At 44.6% G+C, this 16,125-nt stretch overlaps 1 protein-coding gene across 2 annotated transcripts in view; it reads right to left on the bottom strand.

Annotated features, from left to right (window-relative positions):
* Positions 1-16,125, bottom strand: part of roraa (RAR-related orphan receptor A, paralog a) — a gene marked incomplete at both ends in the record, with an annotated part of 200,698 nt that overhangs the window by 126,340 nt on the left and 58,233 nt on the right. The window contains one exon of one of the 2 annotated variants that reach the window (XM_080539327.1): positions 2,243-2,263. The exons of the other annotated variant lie outside the window; for it this stretch is intronic. Coding sequence (XP_080395453.1) covers positions 2,243-2,263 — 21 coding nt within the window. The remainder of the gene's footprint in view (positions 1-2,242; positions 2,264-16,125) is intronic. 2 annotated transcript variants of the gene reach the window in all.

The following is a 16,125-nucleotide window of genomic DNA, read 5'->3' as shown; positions in this document are numbered from 1 at the left end:
ATTGTGTTCCTATCTTCAGGACACTCAAAAAAATATGTTCCGGTTTGAAGGGGTGAAATGAAGCCCGCGGGGCCCTAGCAGACCTTAGTCTGTGGGGAAATACACAGTCGCAACACAATGGGAACAATCTTGTCCTTCAGTTTTCTTTGTACTGTGCTGAACCTTAGTCAGTCCTGCCTATTTAGTCTTTTTTAACAGAGCGGTATTGTCTCACTCTAGTCTGCCGTTCTCCCTTCTCACTGGGTTCTGAGAAAGACCCGAAGGCTGTTGGATGACAGCCTCCACTTTGCCAGAGTCTGCAGGACCCTCCGGGTTTATTAACCCGCATCCCTCAAAGTGTTGGGTATGCAAATAAAGTTTGGGATGGCAGCTTTCAGATGTGATAATTATGGATTTATTTGTAAGCTGTCACTTCTCTTAATGCTCAGGGACATCAAAATAAGTTCAAATAGAACCATCAAGAGAGGATCACATTTGCTTGAGTACCGCAGATTCAAAGAACACGCTATTCTCGTGTGTCGCGGAAGGTCTGTCAATAACCAATCATTTCGACAGCGCTGTGCTTCCGAGACCGCTGCTACATACAGCCTGGTTTGAAATGTGCTACGGAAAAATATTCAGATTTTCCCACATTTAGTTAGTTATTCAAACATCAAGACACTTTTATCAGTGGGTGACTTACTAACAAAGACAGAAAACACATTTCCATCTCCACCTCAGACTGTGCAGTGTGTTACAAAGTTACAGTTGTGTCTTTGATTAAAAAAACTGAAGAAAAAAAAAGATATAATAAATATATGTTTACATTCCCACATTGTGCCAGAGTATGCTTAAGCCTGGTACACACAAATATTTTCTAAATCTTAACAGACTTTCTATCTGAGAGAGACCCCACACATGAAGATAAAAAATCATGGATTGAACAGTTTTGATCGTATTGTGTGTGGTGTGCTCCGATATTCCCAATATAGCACACCACATACAAATATCTGTGCTATGACAGTCTAGAGTCTCGTCCCCCAAGCCAGAAATCTCTCGTGATCAGGGTAGTAGTACCCTGACTGACCTGTACGAGGCAGCCATGTGCGACAGGGCAAATAAAGTTCAGAAGGACGAAAAGAAGAAGATGCGTCAGTCAGCTCGCTTCTTGATTGGCTACATTCCATTCCACGTCACAATCGGACTCGCGAGTTGTCAGTTTCGCCCACACACAAGAAGACTTTTGATCGTAAATATTGAACCCGTTTAATATTTACAATCGTCGGCCCCGACCATTTTCCAGATTGTCGGGAGAAATTGACTCTTAACACACCTTACACCACAGGATAATCTTGTAGGATAATCTTTAGAGCTATCCGATAATCGGCCGTTTGCTGTCCTTGGTCGGAAGGGGGGAAATCGGGCCAAAATCGGCCAGATTATCTTTATGTGTGTACCAGCCTTTAGTGTGGAGAATGAGATGTAGCAAATCACGGCAAAATCTTTTCAGAAACTATCCCATCTGTACGTGGCTACCAATCAGCCTCACTCCGGGACAGGAGAATATCAATGAACAAGTGGAAGAAAACAACAAAGTAATTACGTCAATGTGCAAATGCTGGCAGGGGAGAGTGCCAAACGACTTGAGACCTGACACGTGCGTCGAAAAGGACAACAAAACGGCGCTTAGCGATGAGAGCAGTGCCATTGTGAAGTGTGGAGTGGCTCTCTGTAGAGACAGGGGGGTGGAGAGACGGAGGAGGAGAGAGTTCCCAGCTGCTGGCTGCTGCAGGGGAGGGCACTGTGCCTACCTGAGAGACAGCCTGCCATGGCTTCACTTCCTCATCCACATCGCCAGTCCTCCCTGATGGAACAAAATGGCTGTGTCTGGAGAACGCTATTTCCCTCCTGCCTGCTCAATTCTCCAACATTGGCCTGCCGTTTTTCTGGAGAGTTTCTCTGTCAGTGTATAACGGCACATTAAGGCCTGATAAAAACAACGGAATCTACCCATCCATCTTGATTTGCCTGTGTTAGCGGGCGGCCTGTATTAGAACAGAGTACCTGCCACTCAGTGGAAGAAGTCTGGAACTGTAGCTCAGTGTGTTGTCTGTGCTTGGCAACCGTGAAGAGGGTTGAGACTGCCGTACTAATACTGTATTTTGTGAGGAAATATATTTTTCTTCATTTTCTAACAAACAAATAGTCATGTGTTGCTGCTGTCTGATTAAATGATACACTTAGTATACAATGATACACTTACCTTGCTTGTCTGTGTGTCCACCTACACAGAAGTGCACATTTGGTCAATATTATTACGTTTATATTATCTTTGTGACACATATATTTATATATATTTATATCCAAGTCTATGTAACACATATATGTTGTGTTTCCCTGTGTTTCAGATTCTACTGTATGTTTAATATGTATTTTTTTTAAACAACTGTGATTTAACTGAGACATGTATTCAGGACTCTTACCTTTTTGTACAGGATCAGGTGATGAAGCAGCAGGGCGCAGCCACAACATGACGGAGAAAAGAGAACAGAGAGAGAGAGAGACATTCATTATTTGGACATAAAGAACAACGCTAACAGTGACAATGCTAACACATTATTTTACCTTGGTTGGTCGATATTAATTTCAGTGGGGAAATGATTGAATTCATTTCACAAATAAACACAGTTATTTACACTGTACATTTTTACACTGCACTGACTTAGCGGAGACTAATAATGCTACAACTGACAACACCAACGGCATGAAGGTCATTTCTCTACATGGATGTATCATGGTGAATCCTATATATCGTTAGTCGGACTAGGATCACAGAGGACAGTGGATGCGGACCCGGCGATGCTCTAGTAAGACGTAGAACAAGCCCTCTGCTGGTTGCCAGTAAGCAATTCAGTTAAACAATGATGCCAGTAAAACTTTCAATAGGCTAGATGTTTGTTACAATCATAACAGAACATTGGCCTTTCGAATTGAGGAGTAAGGAAATTAGCAAGGTTGGTTTATTGATGAGTTGAGAATCAACGTACGAGGGCTCCAATGTAAATTAAAAATGTCACTCACTTAGGCTAAATACTGTACCTTACTTGCATAGTATGTATGGTATGTGTATTCTACATCTGTATAACCTTTAGTACTGTGTCTTTCTCTTTCTCATTCTCTCTCTCTCTCTTCCTCTCTCTCTCTCACACACAAACACACACAAACACACACACACACACACACACACACACACGCTCTGAAGCAGTAGCCCTCTCAGTATCGCTAAGGTGCTATTTCACATTGGAGCTTAGGCTGCCTCAGAGCACACTCTATCACCAGTGGAAGATAGCATCTGATGAGCAGTGCGATGTAATTGAAGTGCAGATGACTATTGCTCATGTGCTTGCTAGATCAAAACCACAAAAAATGCAGGGAAGGAGAGAGAGAGAGAGAGAGAGAGAGAGAGAGAGAGAGAGAGAGAGAGAGAGGAATGTTAGTATTCGACTGTGCTACAATAGAAGCCCGGGATCGACTTGGCTCCTAACTGCTGACAACAAATCTGCCTACTGTCTACCCTTCTCAGGAGGACATCCTGGTACTTAAACAAAAGTAAGCCCCCTCCCAGTCAGCTCGACAGGGCGAGTGTCTGACAGGCCCAGACATGTCTCTCTCTATCTCACAGTGAGGCTGAGGCCCGGGTGTTGAGAGATGTTAAGTGTTGGAGGACATGGGTGTCACAGACCTGACTGGCAGCTGTGACAGGAGTGATTTAGGGGGGAAGAGGCAGAGCTGTATGAGCTTAAGCACTTACAGTACAGTTCAAGGACATGGGATGGCACACGATGGGACTTGGGAGCCCAAACTCTACGGTGTCCTGCTTCGCTCCCGCGGAGCAGAGCTCAGTCCGACAGGTCGGTGGTTATAACGTATGTCTAGTACTACATCAGGAGCAAAGCGAGATTACAGGAGGCATTTTGACTTGCACATTTTTGACACTTTCTACACTGCTGTAGACGTACGATACCACTGACCCAACAAACCATTTCACTGGCGAGAAAAAAAGGGATGTTGAGGCTATGATCGAATGAATGAAAGAGGGAATCAATGAGAGAAAGCGAGAGAGTGGGAGAGAGAGAGAGAGAGAGAGAGAGAGAGAGAGAGAGAGAGAGAGAGAGAGAGAGAGAGTGAGAGAGAGAGAGAGAGAGAGAGAGAGCACAAAGAATGAGGAAATGATCAGGTTGGTATGAAGGAGAAGGCTACAGAGGCTGTCACCGCCCCGCTCGAGAAGCCCCTCATTACTGTACCTTGTGGGCACTCCGGTTGGCCTTTGAAGTGCTTTGAGGTACATCATTCAATGAAACGAGCGTCGTTAATCCACTTGTTAATCAAGTGTGTTCCTGGGCTCGTGTCTGAAGTGGCCCTTTCTCCCCACACGTCTCAAAGCATTCAAAGAAGATTGTAGGGCTATCAAAAAGAGTGGGGGTAGTTATTTTCTTCACAAAATGTTAAGGCAGAGGCTGTGAATACCAACTCTACTGACTGATAGTGTCCTACGTTTGTGTACACCGCTTCATGTCACAATTTTCACATAATGGAATGCTCGTATCACATCTTGACGTCATTCTTATTCTATAGTTCTCGCAGCTCCGCGCCAGCTATTCGGAGCTCTCTGTGTAAATTGCATTCAGTCCTTTACAATACTGTGCGTACAGTATCTCAATGGGACTAAATCTCCCTGCACTAAAATAATACACAGAAGGAGATTAACATGATGAAGAAAATATAAAAAATACTAAAAAAATCTGGTTTTGGAAGGAGCTTAAATGTTAAAGAAGGACTAGGATGGGTGGGGGGGGGGACTGTCTTCTCATGGTTGTCTTCCTCATTTCATTCCCCTCCCCTGATGAATGTGTTCCCTCTCTTCTCTTCTCTCCCCTCTCCCCGGCAGAAGCAGAAACAGACAGACCTGAGAGGGGGACGCCAGCCCTGTGGGCTGCTCTTCGCTAACGCTACGGAGGCCTAGCGCACTCTCCCCTGCTGAGCCAAACAAGTCTCCTTTTCACTTCAATTAATGAGCCATAAATAACCCAATGAAGGTGTCAACAAAGAGCGCAATTTATCATGGCTCTCACCATTGCACTTCGTGTGAGAATGCTCGTTCGCAGCCTATGCCGCTCACCCCCCTAATACAGACAACGCAGAAAGAAAAGAAAAAAAGGTGAGATTTATTCCTATCGCCGAAAAGACTCCAAGCTAGAATCTATCTTGAGCAGGAACCCTCACAGGTGCGGCGATTTGACAAATATGCCGGGGAAGAGCGTGGCTGTGCCGCTGCTAGGGGTACCACAGACAGACTGGCGATACATTTGGTTAGGAGCGACGAGAGACAACATACTCACTACGATCCCGTGGGGCTGCAAAGGAGCCTGTGTTAAAGACACTTCCTTTTTTTTAGGTCTGGGCCTACTTTGGATTGGAGATCACAAAAGGCAGCCTTGGTCTCCCCCCAAAACATGTGAAGACAAAATAAAGGGGGGGAAAATGTACATCCTGTGGAGTTGGGGCTAAGGAGAAGGAAAAACTGCTTTATCACCGTGTCCCATAAATGTCATGTTGAGTCAATGACTCAAGAAAAATATACAGTGGTGAATAATACACTCTTCTCTAGATTGAATGGCTCCGAGAAGCAAGCAGCAACCAGGAGGTACAGTACGACGGCATAGTGCTTCAGAGGAAAGAGGAAAAACCCTTGAATAATATATGACAGCTTGGGTTTTGAATCCGACATTAAAAGTGATGACGTGAGTACAAACTCAGCTCTGCTTCATCTCAGACCCCCAAATCAAAACCTAAGGCTTAAAAGCAATGTTAAACAGACCATATTCACAGTGAGATCATTTGCAGGGGGAAGAAAAAAAATAAGCAGGGGACTGCTGAATACATCTTGAAGCTAAGCCGGAACTTGAGTGCATATGAATCCTACTAAACCAATTAATGGTTCCTGTTAACCCACTCATCTTTGCAGAGGATTGTCTTTCTAAATAATAGAGCAACATGTCCCCTCTCGAGCAAACAGCCCACACAGATACAGGCAAAGGCAAGCAGATTCTGGGGGATTTTTTTTCGTATATACGCATCACAAACATACTCTTTAACTCATGGATCTTGTGTAACATCTCCAATTTCGTGTCGACATCAAGTGATTCCTCTAATCTAAACGCCTCCATACACACCAGACACTTACATGGAGTGTGATACTGTACATTCTTTCTCAAATCAATTCTGCTGAATATACTGTACGCCGGTTAGTCTGTTACTATTTAAAAGCAAAGAGAGAAGAGTGACATAAAAGGTAAGAGAACTATATCAAACCCACATTAAACCGACACTAGAATACTACAGGGACATTAAGAAGTACTATCTTGCAAAAAACAGAGCGTTTTCGACAATTTCACATGGCACCCCCAATGATATAAATGTCCACAAACCATAATCAGTCTGGGTTGCAGACACGGCGAGAGAGCCTAGATAAATGACATTTCCGAAAATCACGCTGACATTTTCCCTTATCGAGCGCCAGGCACTGGCGTGGTGAGAGCTGGCTTGTCAGTCAGTGGCAGACAGGCCTCACACCTTATCACAAGGGCACTCAGCCTCTTTCTGGAGCTGGGTCTAGGGCTATGGCTATGGCTAGGGCAGGGGCTGGGGCTGTGGCTGGGAATGGGGCTGAGGCTAGGGTAGAGGCTGGGGCTAGGGCTGGGGGCTGGGGCTAGGACTGGGGCTGGGGATGGGGCTGTGGCAATGGCTGGGGCTATGACTGGGGCTATGGCTAAGACTGGGGCAGGGGCTGGGGCTAGTGCTGGGGCTATGACTGGGGCTATGGCTAAGACTGGGGCAGGGGCTGGGGCTAGTGCTGGGGCTTGGACTGGGGCTAGGACTGGGGCTAGGACTGGGGCTAGGACTGGGGCTAGGACTGGGGTTAGGACTGGGGCTAGGACTGGGGCTAGTGCTGGGGCTGGGGCTAGGGCTAGGGCAATGGCTGGGGCTATGGCTGGGGTTGGGGCTAAGGCTGGGACTGGGTCAGGGGCTGAAAATGGGTCTACGGATGGAGGCTTAAACTAGGGCTTGTGGTAGGGATGTAGGCTGGGTTGCAGTTGTATCTGGGGTGGGGGCTGGGGTCGGGCTGATGTTAGGGCCCCCTCCGCTACTCCCTCCATCCCCTCACACGACTGCTCCTCCAGTCAGCCTCCCTCGGATGTAGAAGCAGAGCGGAAAATTAAATATTGAAGGTTGATAATGACGCTCTTCATTAAATTGTGATTCAGAATAAAAATGTGGAGTACATAAATAAGGAAATTATAGAGAGCCTAAAAGGCGGGAGACGTCGGGAGTGGGTTTAGGGTGAAGGAGAGGGAGAGGGAGAGGGAGCCCATGTTTAGGCAGTGGGAAAAAGAGAACTGGTCAGATATAGAAGTCTGTTCACACACAACAGCATGTGTCAGGATCAACAGTGACTGGTAGACAGGTGTTGCAGAGATTCTAGAAGTCTCTAGACATTCGTACCAGCTAAAGCACTAAAGTTTTGTATTTATTGTTTCATCAAGGGCTTTTTATTTCGGATTTTCACAATTGTAGGTTTTTGAGGCTTGTGAAGGGGAAAAAAAACAACCTTCCTGGGAGAAAGTCTTCTACAGACAGACACCTATCCCAGCAAATCACACGTTTTGTGTTGGTGGGGCTCAGAATGAATAGGAGCAATCAGAGGAGCAGGCTCAGAGGAATGGCGGATTTCCTGTGCATGCACTTCCCTCCTGTTACGTCTGTACGCAGAAGCCAATTGCTGGTCAGACGGTGAGCCAGGAGCATATGTCATTTGGGAGAAGCAACACTTCCTCGAACATATCCTCGATATTTCACTCTCGTCTAGCTGACATAACGATGGAACTTTAAACCCAGGGCAATAAGAGGAGGGACAAGGGGGACATGGTAGTCATCCATGCTCCCGCAGTCACTTCAACCATATAGAAATGAATTGAGTTGAAACAGTTGTCAAGTCACAACAGCAGTATCTCAGTTTTATTTGTGGAAGGAGTTGCCATTCAATCAGCGATAGAAGCCATGTGTACCGCTCCTTTCCTCTCCTCTCCCCTCCTCTCCTCTCCTCTCCTCTCCTCTCCTCTCCTCTCCTCTCCTCTCCTCTCCTCTCCTCTCCTCTCCTCTCCTCTCCTCTCCCTCTCCTCTCCTTTCCTCTCCTCTCCTCTCCTCTCCTCTCCTCTCCTCTCCTCTCCTCTCCTCTCCTCTCCCTCTCCTCTCCTCTCCTCTCCTCTCCTCTCCTCTCCCTCTCCTCTCCTTTCCTCTCCTCTCCTCTCCTCTCCTCTCCTCTCCTCTCCTCTCCTCTCCTCTCCTCTCCTCTCCCTCTCCTCTCCTCTCCTCTCCTCTCCTCTCCCTCTCCTCTCCTCTCCTCTCCTCTCCCTCTCCTCTCCTTTCCTCTCCTCTCCTCTCCTCTCCTCTGTGGTCATTTGTTCTCTTTGTATTACTATGCCCATACAGTAGATGTATCTTCCTTCTTTCTCACACCATCCAGATGGTCTGTATCTCATTTCCTATCGCCACTCAGATTGGACTCCCAACTCTGTTTAAGCAGCTGGCTCCGTTTCATATCATTAACAACTGTCCTTCAAATCCTTCTTTCGGGATAGTATGCGTTCAACGGGGGTCATATCAAAGGAAAAGAACCCCTGTCATTCACTCACACGGGCACGCACACAGGCATGCAGGCACAGACCTAGGCATGCAGACACACACACACACACACACACACACACACACACACACAGATTTACACACACACACACACACACACACACAGATTCACACACACACACTCACACACACACACACACACACACACACATACACTTCCTATGGCAGTTTGACTGAATTATTAGATCAGATCACTGTCAACACATCGGGGTGTGTTCGTTCCCATTTCCAGGGGACAGTTGAAGGGGGAGGGATTATGTGTGTGGTTCTTGGCTGGGCCATGGTGGGGGTGAGACAAGTGGGGGAGCAGAGAAACAGAGGCAGCGCATGCTTGAGTCAGAGTACCAGAGCCTACTAAGCCTCTGAGTCACAGCAGAGCTCACAGAGAGAAGCTTCTGCCATGTCCCTCTTATGAGGAGGAGATTCCTTTGAAGAAGAAAGCAGCCTCCTATGTGCGTGGGGTTAGAATATGGATGAAACCAATGATTAACTCAATAAACATATGGGGGTTTACACGTCGCACATGAAAAAACATTCGGGTGTGATGCGGAATATCACTTCCACTCCGGTAAACAGATCTTTCTCATTATGATCAGGGCCTTTTTTCCCCCCCACTGTGTTTTCAGCACCGCGGTCTCACACTTGTAGCTACACAGTGGGTTGATGGATGACTTAACAAGATATAAATTATATAACAGCGGGTAAACTCAATACACTCATTAGTTTCCGATGCTTTTATTTTTCCCAGGAGTAGTTAATTGATGCCTCCCGCTTCCGTCTCTTTGTTTTCTTCCCGACAGGAACAGTGAGATAATTCATGCTCCGCTGCCACCCTGGCACCGAACACAAAACAACACTGCTCGTCCTAAAGACACCCATCAAATGGAAACCCGAAGAATATTTCAATTTACAGCTCGAGGTTAACTAGGATTTTGTTCGATGGACGTACAAATATTTGTAGCGCTTGTCAAATCACTCTCTTTTTTTTTTACCAGCCGACTAATTCATCCGTTATGAGATTCGCTGTATTTACTGTAAGATAAGCAGTATACAAAACTTTTTAAACGTAATTCTATGTGACCATTTATATGTGTGTGTGTGTGTGTGTGTGTGTGTGTGTGTGTGTGTGTGTGTGTGTGTGAGTGATGCAGACAATTCACACAGCTGAGGGAGAGACAGAGAAGCAAACAGAACTGAGTAACGGGTATCAGTTCACTTCCTGTGTTAGAGACAGGCTCAGCGGATTACACAAGTGAGTCATCTCCAGATTTCCCATAAAGGACTATGGTTACATTCAAATATACAAAACGCATAATTGCTTGTTTACCCCGTGCGTAAATCCCTTTTCTCTGGAGTCTTCTGAGTTGTTGAGTTTGTGTTTCTTGCTCTTGATTAATGTGAGTAAAGAGTGATACAAAAGAATGTATTTATTCATTATGACCATTGACCAATAATGGTCATCACACGCTTGAAAGCCAATCACACTGTTCATAAAACAAATCACGATACCGTTACAATACTAAAACAATACTGTTACCAGCACTCGAGTTGCCATGCCCCCTTTCCATCCCTTATGTCATTTTATCAATGAACGTGGTATTACTGCTATTTCAACATTTAGTTTTGCGCATATTGGGTAAAATACTGTGGGCGAGGGGGCACGCACACATGCAGTGACATTTTTACCAAGTCACTGACGCTGTGGGGATGCTAAAATTGTCCCCATATGATAAAATCCACCATCCCACCTGATTTTCTTTTACAACGTGAGTACTGGTTACAATACAAAAATGTATTTTAGTGTTGGCCTACACAACACGTCCTACTACGACAATGTTTGCACGATGCAAGTTCCTAGTGTGAAACATGCTGACGTGTGGTTACCATGACGAGAGCTCTTTAACGTGATAACCTAGGAATATGTACAACAACATGTGACAACATTCCTTCAAAATGCAGATTTAATTAGATATCATAGCTCATTGTTTGATGTCAGTAACTACAGCTTTCAGCTCCACTCTCCACCATTGTAGCTTCTCTTCCAGTGGTGGGATTCATTCCATTCCCCGCAACAAAGCCGTCATGTGAGGTGCTCCAAATGTGAATAGACAATCCAACAACAGCATAGGGCCTTTCATATCCTTCTGAGCATATGGGCTGCCATCTCTCTTTACCATCTTCATGAAACTCGACTCTAACAGTCTATTACGGAGACACGGCTACTACATACAAACCTCAAGTCAGTCCATGCAAGAGCCTGGGACATTAGTCTTGTTCATTTCACTCTGACATATCTCCTTCATTATGTCTGGGGGAGATGAAGTCTACATCCCAAAACCAAACGTCCAGCCTGTTCCCATTCTGCTGTGAGCCTCCTCTACACACTGTATGTGACATGGCTCTTGAATTGTATATGCAGCTACTGCCATATTGTTGAAGTGCCATGTCAAACAAAGCAAATAATGACAACTAACAGATCATGTGATGGCAGGAAATACATACTGTACTGAGTCAAAATGATTTAATGAACAGCCAACCTATAGTATGACATCTTATCATATCACAATAGGATGATTCATACATCAGGGATACTATTATTGTGTTATAGAACATTAATCTCAGAGGACAAAACAATAAGCAATGTTCCATTCTCTCATTGGTGTCTTTCGAATTCAACTCAAATATTACACTCACACAGAATTTGAAAGACCCCTCTGGGGCTGTGTGAAAAACAATCACTAAGTGGGTGAAAAAAAAAGATTTATCACTGCATACTGTACATGATATATATTTATAGAGAGAAGTATTTCTGTATACTGTGTTTCACTCCGCTATCGCACCACCTTAGCCAATGTAATGGTCTGTCTATTGAAAAAAGTCCTCAGCTTTACTGTATCTGAAGATTGTCTCCTCCAAAACTTTGCTGGTGATGCTTACATCACTGTACCATTTGACATTCATTTTTCAGGGAAGACATCTTGACGCCCAGCATACTTGTGATCAATATCTAATCTGGAGAAATAAATTGCAGCTGTTTGTCTTCCATCTTGGAGGAAACCTATAAGCATTGTGACAACACCGCGGACGCATTCATCAAATAATGAAATAATGAAAGGAAGAAGCATAACCCTCTCTGATATTCACTGTGACCTAGTGGTGTTGACATGATGCATCTTGTATCACATCTTGTTAGTGGTGCGCAGTTGTGGAGACTTGAGCGCAGATCAGCTCCTCTCTTTGTCAGAAAACGAAGGCGATGAATTGGATATCTAAGAAAAGATACAGCTCCCCTGTGTACATTGTGAATAATATGCTGTAACATGCATGGATGTCATACGCTTGTACTTTTGACCTTCCTCTATCTGACAGTAAAGAACTATTTTTCCATTTATTCTCAGCCCTTGTCTTTGCAATTACCGTGTTCCAATCTCGCCTTGTCCCTACAGTCACCCACAATACCCAGAAGGATCGGCAGTCTTTCTTCTGGTGTAGCAATTACCGTCCCTATCTTTTTGAAACAAAAAGTTTGGTGTAGGATATTAGAAAATGTCAAATTCAGGTTATATTTCACTTTACTCCAAAGGCGACGTGGTGCACTCTGGAAACACTATCTTTACAGGCCCTGCATAATGCATGAACGCTGTGGTCCACCACCACTGTCTGTGTTCAATCAAAGACACTGTTTTCTGTCAGTGAGGTGTGTAGACTATACATTGAGCAGGCGAAATTGAGCAAGTATTGATGTTTATATAAAATCCTATATACTGTATACTGATAAGACAAGTAAGTACATGTTTATCATACTCCTGTTACTGTCACTGCTAGGGTGAGCATGCATAGTCCAATAAAATAAACAATTAAAACACATTCAATTGAATAATCCATGAGAATTGCAAACGTTATACATATTTCTTTCATTCTAATTTTCTATTGCTTGATATTTTTTCCCTGAAGTGGTTTGTAAATCAAGTTGTGGTCTCCCTCACTGATATTCCTGAACCCTAGGTTCTTATCACCGTCTTGCAGGACAGGCTGATCTTATTCCAGACATTCACCTGCACGTCTTGTATGCTTTGCTAGAGCTCACGATGAACATTCGGCCTCATGGCGAGGCACTGTCATTCATCCACTCGCTCCATTAAAAGTCTTGCCCTCACACACCTTCACAACATGAAACATTTCAATAAGATTGAAAACTAAGTTTAAAAAAGCTATTCCTACGTATTGTTTTTACAGGTCAGTCATACATAATGAGGCCCTTTGTTTTGAAACACAGTATAATAAAATTCCCCTTAATCTTATACCAAATAACAATAACAATAACAATACCATAACAATTAGCATTTGAGTCCTTTGGAATAATTGAACCCAGCAATGGCATGAGTCTGCACACTGACACTTGACAACCAGTTTAGTTTCATCAATCCAAGTCTATGTGGCCAAATGGAAAAGTCTGGTGACGTAACACCCTCTGAGACCCAACATTCCACACCCTCTTCCGTTCCTAACTGGTTCCCGTTGCATCCACCATTTTCTCTTTTCCCTCCACATTTTGCCGTGGTGATTACAAACACTGACAAAGCAGAGTGCCACAGATGACTTTTGTTAACTTGTCTTGTGACTATAAATAGGTATTATTCCGAGACTCACACGTCGATGCAATGTCTGGTTTTTCAAATTAAAAGCCTTGTTGATGAGGTCACTCCTTATGGTGAAATCCAAACCATAATTGGAGGGAACTGTGATTGTAGTCTTATGAAAGGAAAAAAGAGTTGTATAAAGAAAAATAACTCTCTATGTCAGTGAAAGGGACTGGCAAATGGTGATGTGACATCTGCTTTCTACTAGTTTACCTACTTGCTGTTTGTTCAGCCTTGGCCAGCACAGTCCCCAAAAAAGTTCTAGTTGCTATAGAAACAAAACAGGATGGACGGCATTGTCGGTCATTGAGGGTCTGGGATGAATTGTATTTCTTAGTTGGGGATTTTAAGCTCCACTAACACGCCGAGACCCAATATCCTGTTTTGGCTACAGCATAGTTTGTTTAACCTTTAACCTCCCTTGTAATTTGTCAAGGAGAAAATGAACAATATCCCAGCGGCCAAATCCCAAACCAGGACAACATGGATGAACTTGAAAAGGGAATGTGAGGTAGAGAGGGTCCTACCCCAGATAAGTTTACTCCAAAGTCAAGGTGGACAGATGGTGGTGGGGGGTTTTAGCCTCTTCATTTCTCAGGTGAAATCATGCAAACGAAACAACTGTCCTCTTTATAAATCCGATTTCCCTCCAAGGAATGCTGGATTGTTGCCGGTCTAGAACACAATCCAAACAGATTTCCAAATTCCTTTAGGTGTTTGCCGTGAGGTTCATAACACTGACAATATTGTCATTTCCAATTCAGTGATATCATCTCATTTCACCAAAGAACAAAGACTTCTCATTACCTGACCTCTAATGAGTGTGTTATCCTACAACATTACCTCATGCACATTCAATTAGACATGGTAGAAGATGCTTAGGGGCGCCCAGAGAGGAAAGAGAGTCAGACACGACAGATACAGTATTAAGCTTGTTCCAGACTGATTTCAATTTCACTTAATTCTGCCTCATATTACCAATCCCTCCACCCCACTTACTGTTTTTCTCCAAAACAACGAGGCAGGATTTACATATTGCAGGTAAACTGGGGAATAAAGAATGCAGATCCAATTAAACCTCTAGGGAGCTAATTAGTTACAATTAAGTTTCTGCTTCACTTGTTGTGCTGGATTATTTTGTAAACACCTACAGAATGTAGAAAACTTGGCCTTCTCCCTGAACTTACAAAACATACTGGATTCTGCCAACAGAAAGTTACCAAATGTTAATTTTACTACATGAATTTGTATCTGAGGGTCCTGTAATGCATTACTGACATCAAAGAAAAACACAATTCAACTAAAGGAATATCTGCTTTTGTCTTTGAAACGGATCTCAATGCCGAGACAGTGTGATAGACGGCAAACGAAACGTCTCACCTGATGGTGTTCAGGCATGAACTGAACACCCTGATTATTAACACAGGGGGGTGAAGCAGACATTGTATCGCTATGGCTTCCTGGAGAGTTAATTGCACGTTGACTTCATTAACCTTGATAGTCGGTACTAAGTCCCACCCACTCCCGCACTCCCTAATTATCCACGAGACGACGCTGTCTTGTGTTGGCGAAACACAGAAAGTAAACAAACACAGTCCACAAATACAAAAGTGAACACCGGGAGGGACCAGATGAGCAGCAGTGTGCGTTGTTGTTCACAGAGTGTTGGAGTCTGTACTCTGTACCGTGATGAGTAACCAACAAAGCCCAGTGTCACATGATATAAGACCACAATGGCTATGGCATTTCAACTGCCTCTGCGGACTAGCCCAGACCCAATCACAGGTGTGTCCACGGGCTTCATCCTGTCATCACTCATCAGAATTAATTTGTTTGCGGTTACGCTGTCCTACACACTGTGTCACTCCCTGTTACACCGCACTCAGAGTGACACACAGAGAGCTTCAGCTGTCCTGTCACTTCAACACTCCCGAGTCCCACAGAACCAGGAGAGAGGCAGCCGGAGCCGGGCGGAGAGGCAGCATACTGGATACACACTTCAGGAAATGAGGCATGCGTCATTAAAGAGCCCGATACACACCTGCTACTAAATACCAGTCAGGGTTAACAGGCCCTTCATGGAGCCTTTTTCCAGGTTAGGATTATCATTAGCAGTCAATTCATTAAGTCAAAGTGAGAGAGAGAGCGAGAGAGAGACAGAGACAGAGAGAGAAAGTGAGAGAGAGAGAGAGAGAGAGAGAGAGAGAGAAATAGGTGTGGAGTGGCATTAAAGTGCAGATTTCGGACTGTTGAACAACCAGAGGTGAGTACACATCTAAGCCTTTAAAGTGTTGCCAAAAATGGATGCATGTTAAAAACTGATGTTGATTTCTTGTTTCCACATGCTCCAGGTCTATAACCTCAGGACCTTCAGCTGGGGGTGGACAGTGGGCTGCAGCAGGAGTATAGGTCGTTGGTTTTAAGAAATCCATGTATGTCATCAACATCAACAATTCAGCCATCAACAATCTGGCCCCCTCCTACCTTGCCGACCTCATCCCCCTCCACACATCCCCCTCCCGTTGCCTCCGGTCTGACGACCAAACCACCCTCAAGACCACCAGGACCAAGCTCCGGACCTGGGGTGATAGAGCCTTTTCAGCCGCAGCCCCGTCCCTCTGGAACGCCCTCCCCAACCACATCAGACAGGCCAACACCCTCCCATCATTTAAACAGGCCCTCAAAACCCACCTCTTCAAGCTCGCCTTCACCAGTTAACCCTCTCCCCATCCCCTTCCCATGT

The sequence above is a fragment of the Nansenia antarctica genome (genome assembly GCF_963989245.1).
Source record: "Nansenia antarctica genome assembly, chromosome: 9".
NCBI classification, from domain to species: Eukaryota; Metazoa; Chordata; class Actinopteri; order Argentiniformes; family Microstomatidae; genus Nansenia; species Nansenia antarctica.
This window is presented reverse-complemented; position numbering and strand designations above follow the sequence as displayed.